Raw genomic sequence first — 15,265 nt, 5'->3', positions numbered from 1 at the left:
ACCGTGTTTCAAACGATTGTTGATCTCTCGCGCAGACTGTTTGTCCTTCGTCCTGTGATGTAGCGAGTTACTAGTGGCACGAAATCACTGTTCTTCACCTTCACCTTCCATCTCCCCAGTTCAGCTAGTGAACTGATGAGGATGTTGCAATTTTCTTTATCGTTCACTATCACACGAGTTACCACCGTGCGGTCGCGATTGCCGTTTGCTCTAGTGTGGCTTCTGGCTGAGCTCAGAAAACACTGCGACTTCCCAACTCGTGTTTCCGTCTCCCAAGTTCTCTTCTGCGCCGGCAAAACCTAGGTTAGACGCACAAACGCCAGCATGGACGCAACCTCCTCCGAATTGATCCACTTCGTTGTCGTTCCGGTCGAAACTGTAATGGCTTGCATCTATGTACTGGTCAACGTCGTCTCATCCCTTCCTGCCGATATACTGGATATCCATCAGGACCATCAGGACGCTCAGCGCCTTCGAATGCTCATTGCCAATGGTAGAAGCTTGATCTACGACATCGCATCATGGCCTCTTGTTGTACAAGAGAATTCTCTCAAGCACCGCACAATCAGCGAATTACATGAAGTCGCGTCGGTCTGGCTAGAGCGTTCTCTATTCAAACAGAATTTTGATGAACTCAGAGAGTATTTAGAGTTGCTACATGGCTTCTCCTCCAACGGCATAGAGGTGAAGGAAGATGGGACTATGGAGAATGCTTGGACCGTCCTCCTCAAGCAGGATGAGACAAGGGACTGGTATAGTTCTTCGTGCCATCAGATGGAATTACTCAAGTACTCAGGGGAAACATGCTACAATATCACCGGTTCTTGACTCTATTCACGTCGATGCGAGAACAGGCCCCAAAAAGGATGTTTGCGAAGGGTTTTAGTGGAGAGTATCAGGAACGTACCTTAGGTATAGAGAATAGAGATATGTTGCTACAGGCTGAGAGCCTAAGCGCTGTCGGTAAGTGCATCAAACTCCCCTCGAGTTTACATGGCTAACTGAGGCTAGATGAGTCATCCACCGTCATCATGAATACTTCGTCGGCTTCTCGTAGTGTCTCCCTGGCCCTCACTGAGCACCCGGACAACATCGCCAGCGATATTACTGAGCAACAGGCTGTCCTTCCACCAACCCTCAAGTACATCGCCATCATTGAGACCAATACCGACAAGGCCTTCTTCAATTTCGATCCCTCAGACATTAACGAGAAGAAGCGGGAGATCCTTAACAGTGCGAAGGAAATGTGTACTCGGATGGTATCTAAAGGCTACGGAGGCAAAGTCAAGCTGCAAGACATCATGGACATCGCTGTCGACATGGCAAAGTAGTGACAAGCGCGCAAGAGGCGGGAACTGGTCGAGATACGTTAGTATCCACAGTGTTCGCAAAAAAGCGAGGGATGGTACTGAAACGAAGGCTCAATGAGATTGCGGGACTTCGAGGCGAAAACAGGGCTGCGTAGTTACGCTGGAAGGCCGCAGTCATCACAGATCCTTCACATAGCTGGACAGGAAAATCAAGTAATCATAACATGAACACTCTGATTTGAGCGACGTAGTAAACTTGCAGACATGCTAAGTAAGTAAATAGATTGGAGATTGTGTCAGTTTGTCAAAGTTCGGTACGCTTTCAAGTGCTCAGGTCCATCGCATTGCCATCATCTCCTCCCCTCAACCCAAAGCACTCGTCCAGCTTCTCGATCGTATTCTGTCTCAATTCTTTTGACGGCCAGCCTTTACCTGGCATTGTTACTTTTTTATCTCTTCTCAACTGCCTTGGGATCGGGACATTCTCCCCAGTCTTCTCATCTACCCACCCATAAAGGACAAAGTCTAGGTAGTGCTGCTGCACATTGAGCCCTCTTCTCACACCCTCAGTAATGACCATATCTACAGCATGCATCATTTGTATGCCGTCCTCATGCCAGCCTTCGAGACTCAGTAGACCCCATAGCTCCTCTGGAACGCCGGTATCGCCTTCATCTTCAAGCCAGGGATGTGCTTCGACGTCAAGATCTTCGTTGAGGTACGTCTTCACGACGATGTCGCTCGTGTTGTCATAGTCCAACTTCAACTTTCCGCTCAGCACTTTCCACAGCGTTTCCAAACTTCTCTGGCCAAGCAGCAGCAATCCTAGCTGACAGACGCCATTCCCGAGAATCGGGTCAGAGAAGCGCATGTCGAGCTTGACGAAGAAGAGCTGGATGTTGATGATATCGATGTCCGTCCAGATATCCGCGTCCTCGAGGAACGAAAGACGCAATTTTGTAGTGTTCAACTCCATGAGACCCCAGAACTTCATCAGCGCACCCTCGCAGTTGGCTGGTACGCGATGGCCTTCCAAACTGAGTGTTGTGAGAATACTGCGTACAATCTTCTGGCGCCAGAGTATCATGCCCACCCAGCGAAAACCCGGTACATCGCGCGCCAGCCATTCTCGTCCGTCCATGGGTCTGAGCATAGGGTCTGAAATGCATAGTCGTGGATACAGTACCCAGCTGAAGATGTAACCTGCGAGCGGCGCATGATAGCGAGCATAGTCGTGTATCAGGGAGACACTGTATAGATTTAAGCGATAATGAAACTCTTTGTCGATGGCATAAAGGTCGATGATGGAAGGGTAAGGCAGGCGGAGCGCAAACTGGAAGAAGAGGTTCGGATGTCGAAGGATAGCCTTGTAAACGCTGAAAGGCTGTTTTGGGGCTGGTGCATCGGCGAAGGCTCGGAGTGAAGTTGTAGAAGGTATTTCAGGGCCCCATACTTCAGTAGCGACATTGCGATGGCGGTGTTGATGGCGGCGGAGGATGCGGGGCGCATTACTGTCGATCTTGGATGGCTGTTGGGGTCGGCCGGTAGCTGGAGGACTTTCGTCTATTGCGCGCTTGTTCTTGCCTTTCGAACTCGGCGAGCCAGTATACATCGACATTGGGCTCGGTGGACGCTGCATGGCCGTAGGGGAGTTGTGTTGCTACTTGTAGAGGCTAGAAGAGGTCATACTCAGATAGCGTTGAGCATGAAGTAAGTAAGACGTTGCACCCACCTTCGGTAGGTCAGCTCTGTAAGGATAGCGATGTGCTCACTATAGTAACTGCTAGCGTAGTGACAGTGGAGAATACGAAGTCACTCTACACATAGAAACAATAGTAGGCCTCAGGCAACCATCAAATAAGTCATCATGTGAGAATGAGTGAAGGTGAAACTGAAAATCGTATTGCCTTCCTTACAGCCTGGATACATGTAATGGTCTCCTAGGGCGCTCTCGACGCATACAGTCCGTCGCACTGTTGCTAGCACGCGTGTTGAGCTCCTCTCTTCTATGGCGACTCTTATCATCATAATCCATGAATGCTGTGCGGAAATCAACACAAGACTTAGGTGAGTATGAGGTTGTACTTTGACAGGAGGAAGGAGGGAACACATTGATGTGGTAAAGGAATGAGAGACGGGCGATGGACTTGACAGGGATGAAGCGGCCACGCGTCGACGTCATTGGTTGGCTCGTGCTTTGTTCGACCCCCGCCTCGGCCCCTCGTTATTGTCCCTGCATATTCTGATAATTTAGTTGGTCCAGGTGAAATCGCGTTTCTCACGTTACACAGCAACCATCTCGCCAGATCTCACGACGTTAATTCACAGTCGCCAAATACGAACAAGTACGTCCGCCAGCAGTATCTCCCAACATCCCTTCAACCACACGCTTTGTTGCCCTAGCAGGTATTGATTGAGGGTATCCAGGACCGCTCAGGCAACAACGATCTGTCAATCGAACCGACGCGAGTACTTCCCGTAGCAGCGAGCCATCTGCATTGCCACATACGAAAAGCTTTGCCATTTCATAGTACCGCGCTCGCCATGGCGTCCAACCTTTTGGGCACTGCGAAATCGACGCTGCCCAACGAACTCGCTCTCTTAGTCATCGATCATCTCGAAGACAACAACAAAACACTATGCGCTCTTGCTCGCACTTGTCGCGGTATGCAACATCTCGCCGAAGAGCGACTCTACAAGCGAATCGAGCTTCTCTCCGTAAAGAACCTTCATGCCATCATCGAGGCCTTCACATTGCGTCATGAACGCGTGCGTGCCGTGCAAACACTCAAGATTCTCTATCAATACAAGGACAACAGTCTGAAGGACAGTGACGAAATAAGGACAACCTTCAACGAGTGCGTGGCTCGCATGGTCAACCTGAGGGAGTGGCATATTGAGAGCCCTTACGACAACTTCCACTGGGAGGGAGCTGGTGGCGAGGCTTGGGTTCATGGAGACATGCAACGTTTTCGCCGCGCGCTTGACACAGCTTGCGTTGATGGTCCAGTCGAGGCGAATAAGATCATGGCGGAGCGACGGTTGGGAAAACATGTCGAGCGCACCGTCGGCCTGGGTCTTCTTGAGAGCTTGACTATCCATTCACACGGCGCTGATACTGACTTCTGGAACCTCGAAGGCTTCCATTGCCTCTTCCGACACCCTGCGCTCAAACATCTTCACATCTCCTGTGTTGCCTTCCCGGCTTCTGACATCCCTGAACTTGCGTCGCATACCCGACAAACCCCTCTGACTTCTCTGGTCTTTGATGAGTGCGTGCTGCAGCCCAAAAGCTTGCTCAGTATATTACGTACGCCGGCACGACTGAAGACGCTGACTCTCGGTGAAAACGTCTTCAACGTCAACCGATCTAGACAAGTCAAGCCCGTACTAACCAAAGATCCGTGCGGATCGCTGCAAGCTCTCTCCGCAGTCGCACATTCGCTAGAAAGCCTCACGCACCTTAATCCCGGCTGGCGCATTGATAGAAGCCCCCACGTGCTCCGCAGCATACGACCACCTGGCGATGGCATGCGTGACTTCCACCTTCTCACATATATGGAATGCGATACAAACTCCTTTCTACATCAGGCTATCGTAATGAACCGCGATCTAGCGCCACCTGGTCTGGAAACACTTCGTGTTCGCCGGCATTGGGACGTTCCTATCGACTTTTGGGATCAGCCGCCTGACTTTGATCACTATGCTGCGCTACCGTCTCTCAACACACTAGAATTGTTGCAATCATCCTATCTCTGGTAAGTTTGACAGAATCAATCAAAGTTCGTTCTAGATCATGCACTGACTTTACCTAGGCTCGACTTGTCCGACACTGATTACATCTGCGACGATGAGCGCCTCCGCAATCGTCATGCAAAAGCATACAAGCTATTCAAGGCTGGCATCAATCTCAAGATGTCAATAGAGCTGCACAAAAGCCCTAGCCTGATACCACCATATCTTCATGACGAGCCCATCCCAATCGTCGAATGCGTGTACGATGCGAGCGTTGTCGGCTTCCACCGCCACATAGTTCACGAAGAGGCAGAAGAAGGCGCGCGGATAGCACCAGAGTCTACAAACGAAGCACCCGAGACGGATCAACTTGGTGACGCGGACATCAATAGATTACGTGGAGAGACGCGACGCACTCTGCACGTCCTCAAGCACAGGTTCGTAAAGCCTGGTCGCCGACTCGCGTTCATGGACATGTTCGATTCCGATGATGAAAGTGTGGAGCACGTTGGTAGTGACGACGACTTTGAGGTTGACGATCTTGACGAGGAGGACGACATGGAGCTTGATCTTGAGCTAGACAACGACGGACACTTTGTCGATGAAGACGGCAATCACGTGTTTGAAGAAGACGGAGAGCTCTATGTTACAGTGTGGGAGACAGCCAGTGAGGACGAGATGGACGAGACTGAAGACGAAGATGATGATGAGATGCATGACGCGGTGGAAAGTCAACAGCAGCCTGCCAATGATGATGTAGACTAAGACGTTGCTGTGGGAGCGTCTGTAGCTACAATCCTATGTAATGTCCTCTGTAAACGAATGAACGCCGGGTATGTATGAATAGATCGTAGGAAAATTATGCGCTGCCAGGGCGTCAGGATAGAAGGGAGAATCAGAACCTGTTACGATATATTAGCTTTCAATCGCGATCTCTCAAGAACAGATCAAACTTACCTGGAATGAATCCTCATCGTGCGCACCCGAGGTACTGTGACGAGCAATACGCGTTTTCCCTATTTGAATCGTTAGCATTCTATTCATGGTCTAATTCCTTCTTTCCTAATCCGGTATCCCACCCTGCCTTACCACCTAACAACATCCCCAGCCACATGCTTGTGCCCTAACGTACCTTGTCAGATAACTTCCATCTGCCTTGGCTCTCCTAGTCTCCAGAAGCGGTGGCACAAAGGGAAGTGCAAGAGCAGATACTACGTAGGTTGTTGCGAGTCCAGCCTTGATGCGGTAGTGCGGATCGCGAGGTACGCGTGTGGAGTATTGCCGAATCTGGGAGAGCGCGTGTGTTGAGATGGCCATTTTGTATAATATGAAGAACAAAAGACGGAGAAAAGTATTCGGACTCGATAGAGAACAATATGTAAAGTGTTGTAGCCTGGTAGTGTCTTTGTTTCGTGGTTTGTAGCTGGTTGATCAGCCTTATGAAGTTGGATGTGGGGCCGCGATGTGGTTCGGTGGTTTCGGCCTCGGTGGGGTCTTGGTCGCGTGCTTGCTTTGAACTATGTGTCTAACACACTTTTTTCGTCATCAGAGAGTTAGCAAAGCTTGAGGGAAGACGGCTCGACAATGTTGGGGATATAAATATGTCTCAACGTGGCTGCCTAGTAGGGCCTCGTTTGCAAGGCCTCAGCAAGGGGGAACAAAAGGTACTCACACTACGGCCGCGGCTGGACTCCACGTGGAGATGAGCGCTGTATGCAAGCGGCGTCAAGTGTGGGTAGGCTTTTGTGGAGTGCGGTTAAGGCTGCCTCGACGCTAGGAATTGTTTGCGTGCTTAGATGTTGCTTTGAAAGCGTGCTTCCGGGCCCGGCTTACAGACGTCTTTCTAATATACTGAGGCACGTTGAGAAGATGGATGAGACGGTCATAGACAATTTTCAAATAATATTAGTGTCTTCTTCTTGATGTTTGTGCGGAATGCTCCATAACACGATTGCGCCTAAGGGTTCGAGAATCCCTTCCGGTCTGGGCGATCCAGATCACACCACAGTCGTGCGAGTACGCGCGAGCTGCTGCCCTGCCACGGTAGAGGCTTTTACCGGAATATGGGGCACGTGTCTTGGCGCCCAACAGCGCATTGGTGAGCAGTTGGTCACGACATCTCTAGTCCAAGTCACGAATCGGTAGTTTTGCGTAGAAAGGGGTGTTTTTAACGTGTCAGCAGCAACTGATAGAAGCTGATTGGTAGATGGGTGCGGCAGGGGTTCCGCGCAGCCTCGCCATGACTTCTCTTTCTGATCTCTCGCAACGTCGCATCTAGATCAGCAATAAGTTATGATTTGCCTGCCCGGTAAGAATTACCAGCTACTTTTCATTCGACCCGCCGAACTCATGCATGGCGTACACAAAGCTTGATTCATCGCGCTGCATTTGAAGGACATTGAACTTGTCGAAAACAGGACTGTCATTATCCTATACATAAACTTACTCACGGTAAGACATAGTAGGTTTTCATCTCATAATTTTGGTTTGCTATCATCACCGTCGATGGCGACACAGCTCATAATACAAATTTGCATAATTCTCGAGGAATCGCTCTGAGGCTGCGTGAAAAGAGAAGAACAGTATCTAAACGCGATGAAGCTACACTGTTTTGAAGCATGCAACGAAAAGAAGAGGACCGCGATAGTAGCACAGCTCCTACATCCTTGGCTATTCGCTGCATTTAGTTACGACGACCGAAACGATCATAGTTGAACAGCCGTCCACCACTTGGTCTACCACCACCCCCACCACCACGCGCACCCCCACCACCGTACGGATGCTGAGGAGCATAATACTGACGCTGTCGAAGGTCTTCGTCGGGGTCCGACTCATCATCGTAGTAGGCTTGCTGTGGTGGTTGGCGACGAGACGAGCCATGACTACGTGGGTACTCTTCGTACCGCGAAGCGTACTGGGGACCCTCACGGCCCATGTGTGGGTAGCTAGACTCCTCTCGTGCAGACGTGTTATATCCACCAGCTGGATTGCCGCCAACTCGACGGCGGAAGGGATTGTCTGCGCGTGTTAGGCCAGAGAACATGAAGCCTCTACCGCCACCCCCACTGCGTGGAGGTCGTTGGTGGCTATACCCGCTTTGAGCATTGTCGCCGAAAGGCTCATGATGTTCCTGATACTGTTGACCTTCTGGACGCGAGGAATCGTAGGAGGAGAAAGATGAGTAGCCCCCTCGGCGAGGGTTGCCACCGCTCATTCCGCCCATCGGACCCATAGGACCTCCACGTCCCATCTCACCACCACCCATGCCACCCATACCTCCCATCAGGCCTCCCATCGGGCCACCGCGTCCCATGCCGCCACCCATACCACCGAATAGGTCGCTGCCACCACCAAAGAAATCGTCACCGCTTGAGCCGCCGAAGGGATTCATCTTACCGAGTATTGGAAATATTTGGATTGGGAAAGATTTCGTTGGCGACGAGTTCAAAGCGTAAGAGTGTCGTTGTGTTCGTCTTTTTTCTCAACTTGACTGTTGTAGGTCGTGCGTTGAGCTGACCTGCTGTGTGTGGTAGATGAGAGTGTAGGAGTAGGTAAGGCATAGCTGATATAGTATGAGAGCAGCGGTATTCATGTGTGAAGATAGCTTGCTGCGATGCTTCACAGAGAGACCAGGTATGCTGACCGTTGGAGAGTGAAACAGAGCGAATCGTGGTCAAACGCGCGTGTGGTCGATTAAGATGCAGTTCCGTTTAGTGAATACACTTGCGCCCTGAGCGCAAGGCGAATGTTGAGAGACATTAGCATAGTGCAGAGTATAGGCGGCGTCAAAGCATCCGTTCAAGACGCCTGGTGAAAGCAGAGCTTGGTATCCAATTACGTTCATTATTTTTGATTGCAGTCATAGGTAAAAGGTTGCGCGTGTACAAGGTAGATTGAAGAGTCGTGGATATGGTTGACTTAAGTTTCGGGAGCTTATTTTAGCGTGGGAAAACTTGTGGGCTAGGCTCTTGCGACTGAGGTGCATCGTCCCCTTTGTCTACACCGCAGCGGCGGTGATATACCCCTCACGTCGTCCGAACTACCATATCCGCGTCTGTTTAAATCACATGATAGTCTTTGCCTATACCGAGGTGTTGTTAATTGACATCCTAGTAAATACCGAGTGGGAATGCAAGATCACCGAACAAGGGGACTGGACACGTACCACTACCGAGGGATGATCCCACAACCGCCCGACTGTAAAATCTGGGGAAACCCCTCAGCATAACATTTGCGATAGACGACTCGTGTCTTGGGCGAATGCGCGTACATATCTCTGTAAGGAAAGCCCGGACGGAAACATCATAGTCCATGCAGCTGTCTAGGTGAGTACATGGCACATAAGCTTGATCACATGGTAATCGTAAGAGCGCGTCATTGCATTTGCTCGAAGGAGCTGAGTATCTACGCAGGTAGCTCTCAAGATAATGCGCCCCAGTTTTGCAACGCCTAGAAATCACCCTTGCTTTTGAAAACATCGGTACCGCTTCTCGGCATTGCATCCAGGAGTAAACAGCGCTGTTCATCCCGTCCCTTGTCAGCGATGCCGTAGCATCGTGAAAGAACCATCGTTTCACGACTTCGTCACAACTTCCAAAAATCTAGCTGTTCTCTCAAATTTTCTACAGGCGATCTGATGTTCCATCGCAGCGTTGCACCAAGTTTTGCTGAGTCCGTTCTAGCCTTCCGGGGATGCATACATTATCCTTACGCTTAACAGGCAGACTAACCAGCATCACGCTGGCTGCCCGTCACGGGAACACATGCAGCCCAATCCCACCAACTATCTCTCGCTCCTTATTACCTCAACCCACCGGGGATAGACGATGCCAACCGCCATTGTGCATGGATGTACTGTGACGCCGCCCCAGCGGCTCAACCTGCAACAGAATTCTGCCTCGGCATCAGAGTACCTATCATGCTAATACCATATAGGAACTTCTTCGGCATCACCATATGGAGATATCTCGGCAGAGCTCAGCGAATGACGTCTTCGAGGCCGTTGCGTAGCTCCATACTTCATCTCTACCCTGTGCTTTGTACCAGCTTATGCTTTGTGCTGATCACAAGCTAGCGCAGTGGAGGAACGTCTGGATCAAGATGTGTGGAGAACATAAAACCTATGGGGCCCCAATCTTCCCCGCCATCTCTCCACACTTTTTGATCGCCAGTGGTTCGCCCTAGGGTACCTACACGAGACATCAGAACACGCCTTTTCAGAACCACAGGCGGATATTGGCTGTCGCCAGCACGTCAAAATGGCAGATTCTTCTGTGGTTGCGGTTGCGCACCCTCGCTTCATGGGAATGCGAGGTAGAGCGCTGGACATAACAGTTTCCATCATTGCGACGACTGGTTTCCTGCTTTTTGGATATGACCGTGGGTGCAAGACACCACTACTAGACGATTGGATGTGCTAACATTCGTACTACAGAGGGTGTCATGTCTGGCATCATTTCAGCGGACCCATTCATGAATTACTTCCCAGAAACTCTGCACAACTCGACTTGGCAAGGGTTCGTGACCGCGGTGAGTAATTGCGATAGCTCTCATTCTAGATTGAACCCACACTGACGTTTTTCAATCTTGAACCCAACAGATCTACGAGATTGGCTGCTTGTTCGGAGCCATAGCAATGCTCATTTTTGGTGACGCGCTCGGGCGACGGAAAGGAATCATGATAGGCGCTGCGACTATGATCGTTGGTACCATTATACAAGTGACTGCTTTCAAGGGCCATAATGCCACCGCACAGTTCATCATCGGACGCGTTGTCACTGGTGTTGGCAATGGCATGAACACTGCTACGATTCCCACATACCAAGCCGAATGCTCCAGGACGAAAAACCATGGTCTCTTGATCTGCATCGAGGGCGGAGTCATTGCCTTTGGTACGCTCATCGCGTACTGGGTGGATTATGGATGCTCGTACGGAAGCGACAACTTCACGTGGCGCTTCCCTATCGCTTTCCAGATCGTTTTCTGTATTATTCTCTTGGCTGGCATGACCTGGCTTCCAGAGTTAGTATACTCCCATATCCAGTGCGAGGAACATACTAACCTCCTCCACCCGTTCTAGGTCGCCACGTTGGCTTTTGACCAAGGATCGGCACGAGGACGCAGCCAAAGTGATTGCGGCGCTCCGTGGGCATGCTATTGATGACAGTGAGACACGCTTCGAAGCCCACATCATCATGGACAGTATCCGCGCGTCTGGCCACAAAGGAGGAATCACACCATTCAGCGCCCTCTTCACAAACGGGAAAACACAGCATTTCCGACGGATGATGCTCGGCGCTTCATCGCAGCTCATGCAGCAGATTGGTGGCTGCAATGCGGTCATTTACTACTTTCCTCTTCTCTTCGAGAACTCAATCGGCGCTTCGCATGATCTGTCGCTGTTGCTCGGAGGTATCAATATGATTGTCTATTCGATCTTTGCGACTACATCTTGGTTCATCATAGAACGCACTGGTCGTCGCAAGCTCTTTCTGATCGGTACCTGGGGCCAAGGCTTGTCCATGGTTCTGGTGTTCGGCGCCCTCATCCCGGGTACGCAAACTGCAGCGAAAGGCGCAGCTGTGGGCCTATTCACATATATTGCATTTTTCGCAGCGACATGGGTAAGTCCTCGATGTACGAAATCCTATGTGAGACATGCACTGACTTGCACCACCTTTACAGCTTCCACTTCCATGGCTATACCCAGCAGAAGTAAACCCTGTAAAGACGCGTGGCAAAGCAAATGCCATCTCGACATGCACCAACTGGTTGTCAAACTTCATCGTCGTCATGATCACGCCTATCATGATTGATAACATTGGGTGGGGCACCTACGTTTTCTTCGCAGCGATGAATGCGTGCTTCTTGCCCTTTATCCATATCTTCTATCCTGAGACCAAGCAGCGAAGCTTGGAGGAGATTGACCTTATCTTTGCCAAGGGCTTTGTGGAGAACATGAGTTATGTGAAGGCTGCGAAGGAGCTGCCTTTTTTGGATCCCGTTGGCATCGAGCAAATGCAGAGAGAGTACGGTTTCTTTGATGACGACACTCTTGAGGGCGGAAAGGATGTTGGAGGGTTGGAAAAGGGTGAGGAAGCGACTGTTACTGAGACTCCACGTATTTGAACATATCGTCTCTGCCAGAGCGAGCACTAGCAATATCGGTTGAGTTGGAACTTGGTCTCGAGGTTTTTTTTGGCTTCACCAAGGTGTCTGACAATACTCAATCACAAAAACTCCAAGCCATAAAGACACCGCGAGACTGCAAAATTTGAAACCAAAAGATGAAGAAGTAGTCTTTTGTTCACTCTTCGTCCTTCTCTACTTATCTCCTCTTCTCCGTATGTAACTAAAAGGGTATATACATTGTTGATAAATGATGTAAATGGACCAGCCTTTGATTTCTCGCGCGTTTTGCGTCCAACCTCAATCGGTCATGTAGCATTCACTGTGCTTGCTCTTCCTTCACTCATTATCAATCGCTTAGCTCAAGAACTTGAGAGCGCGCTTGATCCTGTTGCCGCCACGGTTGCCTTGGCCCTGGCCTCCCTGGCCCTGGTTCTGGCCCTGGTTTCCACGGCCATTGCCTTGACCCTGGCCTTGGCCCTGACCTTGACCATTCTGAGCTGCGCCTTGGTTCTGCTGGCCTTGGCCTTGGCCTTGGTTCTGGTTCTGACCTTGACCCTGACCTTGGTTGCCGTTCTGGTTGCCCTTGTTGCCATTGCCTCCCTTGTTGCCGCCGTTGTTGCCGCCGTTGTTGTTGCCGTTTCCAGCATTGGGAGCCTGAGTCGCATCAGGGATAAGAGCTGGAAGAGATGTTAGTTCCAAGTTCACTACGATAGAAATGCGACAGATGAAAAATCAACGCACCGGAAATGGCACTGGCACCCTCATTACCGCCCGCAGCACCAGCAGCCTGGTTCGCCGCGATAGCAGCAGGAAGATCCTTCTTGTTTTGCAGGATTTGTGCAGAGATACCCTCAAGTGTCTGAGCAGTGTCGACAGCTAGCGGCAGTGAGTATGGATACAGGATAGGGCAAATGCTTTGTAATGATAACGGAAAATGTGAAACTTACCAGAAGCGCTCTCGTTGGTACGGCCAGTTCCGTCAGTCTGCTGGACGGCGAAGCATCCACCGAAGGGACCGGCGATGGCGTTGTTGCGGCATCGAACAGTGCAGATGTTGCCAGTTGAGGCACCGAGACAGTTGAAGTTGTCAGGCATCTGGACGTTGATAACAAAGTCCTTTTCCTTTGCCTGAGAGAGACCGAAGCTACCAGGAATGTTGTTGGATACCTTCAAGGGTGTGAAGGTGGTCACGGCGTTGCTAGTCTCGTCCATGTCGCACTCGAATGGACCGGCGCCATCTGCATTAACTTGATGGATGGTGACAGCCAACATGGAGCCAGAAGACACTTGAGCCATACGGCCAGCTGCAAGCTCATTCTCGGTTTGCTCACCGATGTCGATGTTGCCAGCAATCTCGGTTCTTCCGCAGGCGTTGACAATGTTCTGTGTGATCTCCGAGTCGCGAATGATGGTAGCATCTTGTTGGCAAGGAGAGATGGTAGTGCAGTTGCGGGCAATTGCAGGATCGACCAAGAAACCTTGACTCTCGCCAGAGTCTCCAACAGCGGCCAAGATGGCTGCGTGCGAGTGCACGGTGGAGACCAAGGTGGCAAGTGCAAAGGAAGTGGCAGTGAAGTACATCATGATTGGAGTTAAAATAAAGTTGGCGCTCAGCGCTGAGAATAGAATAGAATAGAATGTGGAGTAAAGAAGGACTAGCGTCGAGCTGTGAAGAAGTGAAAGACCGTTGATGGAGATAGATTACAAGCAGTGGAACTCAAAGTAATCTATATACTGAGGGATCATGACAGGGCATACCACCGTATCGTGAAATTTCTTACTCGAGATCCATGGTGGGTGTCCACTTCCATGAGACGTGCATCGGTATAGGTAAGGGTTGTGTATATGCTGGTGCTGGCCTAGGCGCCTCAGTCTATGCTTGGTAATGAGAGAGTGGAGTACAAAATGTTGCCAAGACAGGAATAAGCACCCCTGGGTAGACTTCGCAGGAGCTTGTGGCGTCTCTTTGAAGGGAACACCTAGCTTGTCAGGGACGTAACGGCGCTGTGGTGAGGCGAATCCACCAGCTTCAAACTTCGAGAACCTGTACGAGATCATGCCCTCCGTCACTTAGCGCTCATTGAATCTGCAATCAAGCCTCCGTTTTACCGTAGCACGCTAATGATGAGGCATGAGAGGTTTCGAGGACCGTAAAGTCAAGTTTCGAATCAGAACGTAGCACGCCACCACGAAACATGACGGCTTGGTACAGCCGACATCGTATGTCCGGCTCAATTCCGGAAGCTATGCTTGTGCAGATGACAGCAGAGAGCGAATGGTCTGTCCACCAGATGGGAGAGCCGCGGAAAGCTGGTGTTTCGAGATCAGGCGCCCGGAAAAGTGGGTATCTCCCGTTACATGCCTGTGGGGCTACCCGTTGGAGGCTGAACACCGCGCCTCGGCAGATACGCCGCGGTGTCTCTCGCGTATAGATTCGTCTTTGCGTCACTCTCAACAATGCCTGAGCGAAAGGGGTTCAAAGTCGCGATAGCGCAGACACAGATGATGCATCTGTCATTTCCGCACTCCTGAGGCATTTCTGCCGTATCGTGCCGCTTTGCCGCGAACCATCACCCAGCGAGCAGTGAAGGATTCAATCGTACACTGCAAGTGTTGGACAGCATATTGCCGGTGGCTTTCATCTCGTGATTGGTATCGCTGCTATCCGTAAGAAGAAGTTCAGCAATGTCTTGAAAGCCTTGCCCGGCATTACGACCAAGTACTACGGTATGACTTGAAGATGTCGCTGTACCTGTTTCATGCCCGAAAAGCTGCAATAGGGCCAGTATGAATACAGTCGATCGGTTCGATAAGGGACGTCACTTGCATTCGCTGTGATACGCGATAGGCGCAAAATAGGATGTGGTGTCTTGGAGAACATCCGAGTGGAGAGGTCACATTGCAGTATATGTGAGTGTAAGTCGATATCGTGCCATCAAGATCAGCCTCCTAGGTCAGCTGGCGCGTGAATGGCGGCGATACATGGTTTTGGATGAGTGAAGACAGAGAAAAGACCAAGCAGAAGAGTCGTTGTTCACTTGCTAGTTCGTTCATCCCCGCGGCGGCGAACCCTGGTCTAATCGCCGAAT

At 50.7% G+C, this 15,265-nt stretch overlaps 6 protein-coding genes across 6 annotated transcripts; 3 read left to right on the top strand and 3 right to left on the bottom strand.

Moving 5' to 3' along the window:
- Window positions 1-324: 324 nt before the first annotated feature.
- On the top strand, window positions 325-1,331 carry AA0111_g5530 (hypothetical protein; the record flags this gene model as incomplete). Its single annotated transcript, XM_028651653.1, has 3 exons — window positions 325-752; window positions 797-963; window positions 1,012-1,331. 3 exons carry the CDS (start codon window positions 325-327, stop codon window positions 1,329-1,331), a joined length of 915 nt encoding a protein of 304 aa, XP_028506749.1.
- Window positions 1,332-1,632: 301 nt separating this feature from the next.
- On the bottom strand, window positions 1,633-2,949 carry AA0111_g5529 (hypothetical protein; the record flags this gene model as incomplete). Its single annotated transcript, XM_028651651.1, has 1 exon — window positions 1,633-2,949. One exon carries the CDS (start codon window positions 2,947-2,949, stop codon window positions 1,633-1,635), a length of 1,317 nt encoding a protein of 438 aa, XP_028506946.1.
- Window positions 2,950-3,854: 905 nt separating this feature from the next.
- On the top strand, window positions 3,855-5,810 carry AA0111_g5528 (hypothetical protein; the record flags this gene model as incomplete). Its single annotated transcript, XM_028651650.1, has 2 exons — window positions 3,855-5,068; window positions 5,126-5,810. 2 exons carry the CDS (start codon window positions 3,855-3,857, stop codon window positions 5,808-5,810), a joined length of 1,899 nt encoding a protein of 632 aa, XP_028506945.1.
- A 1,918-nt stretch (window positions 5,811-7,728) lies between these two features.
- AA0111_g5527 (hypothetical protein) lies at window positions 7,729-8,436 on the bottom strand (the record flags this gene model as incomplete). The annotated part of the gene is made up of 1 exon (XM_028651649.1): window positions 7,729-8,436. The coding sequence occupies one exon, from the start codon at window positions 8,434-8,436 to the stop codon at window positions 7,729-7,731; it is 708 nt and encodes a 235-aa protein (XP_028506942.1).
- Window positions 8,437-10,303: 1,867 nt separating this feature from the next.
- Window positions 10,304-12,173, top strand: AA0111_g5526 (Sugar transporter; the record flags this gene model as incomplete). The annotated part of the gene is made up of 5 exons (XM_028651648.1): window positions 10,304-10,424; window positions 10,480-10,574; window positions 10,645-11,066; window positions 11,125-11,668; window positions 11,730-12,173. 5 exons carry the CDS (start codon window positions 10,304-10,306, stop codon window positions 12,171-12,173), a joined length of 1,626 nt encoding a protein of 541 aa, XP_028506941.1.
- Window positions 12,174-12,530: 357 nt separating this feature from the next.
- AA0111_g5525 (hypothetical protein) lies at window positions 12,531-13,760 on the bottom strand (the record flags this gene model as incomplete). Its single annotated transcript, XM_028651647.1, has 3 exons — window positions 12,531-12,853; window positions 12,918-13,052; window positions 13,124-13,760. The coding sequence occupies 3 exons, from the start codon at window positions 13,758-13,760 to the stop codon at window positions 12,531-12,533; spliced, it is 1,095 nt and encodes a 364-aa protein (XP_028506944.1).
- Between the last annotated feature and the right edge of the window lie 1,505 nt (window positions 13,761-15,265).

The sequence above is a fragment of the Alternaria arborescens genome (assembly GCF_004154835.1).
Source record: "Alternaria arborescens strain FERA 675 chromosome Unknown contig_11, whole genome shotgun sequence".
In the NCBI taxonomy this organism is placed as follows: domain Eukaryota; kingdom Fungi; phylum Ascomycota; class Dothideomycetes; order Pleosporales; family Pleosporaceae; genus Alternaria; species Alternaria arborescens.
This window is presented reverse-complemented; position numbering and strand designations above follow the sequence as displayed.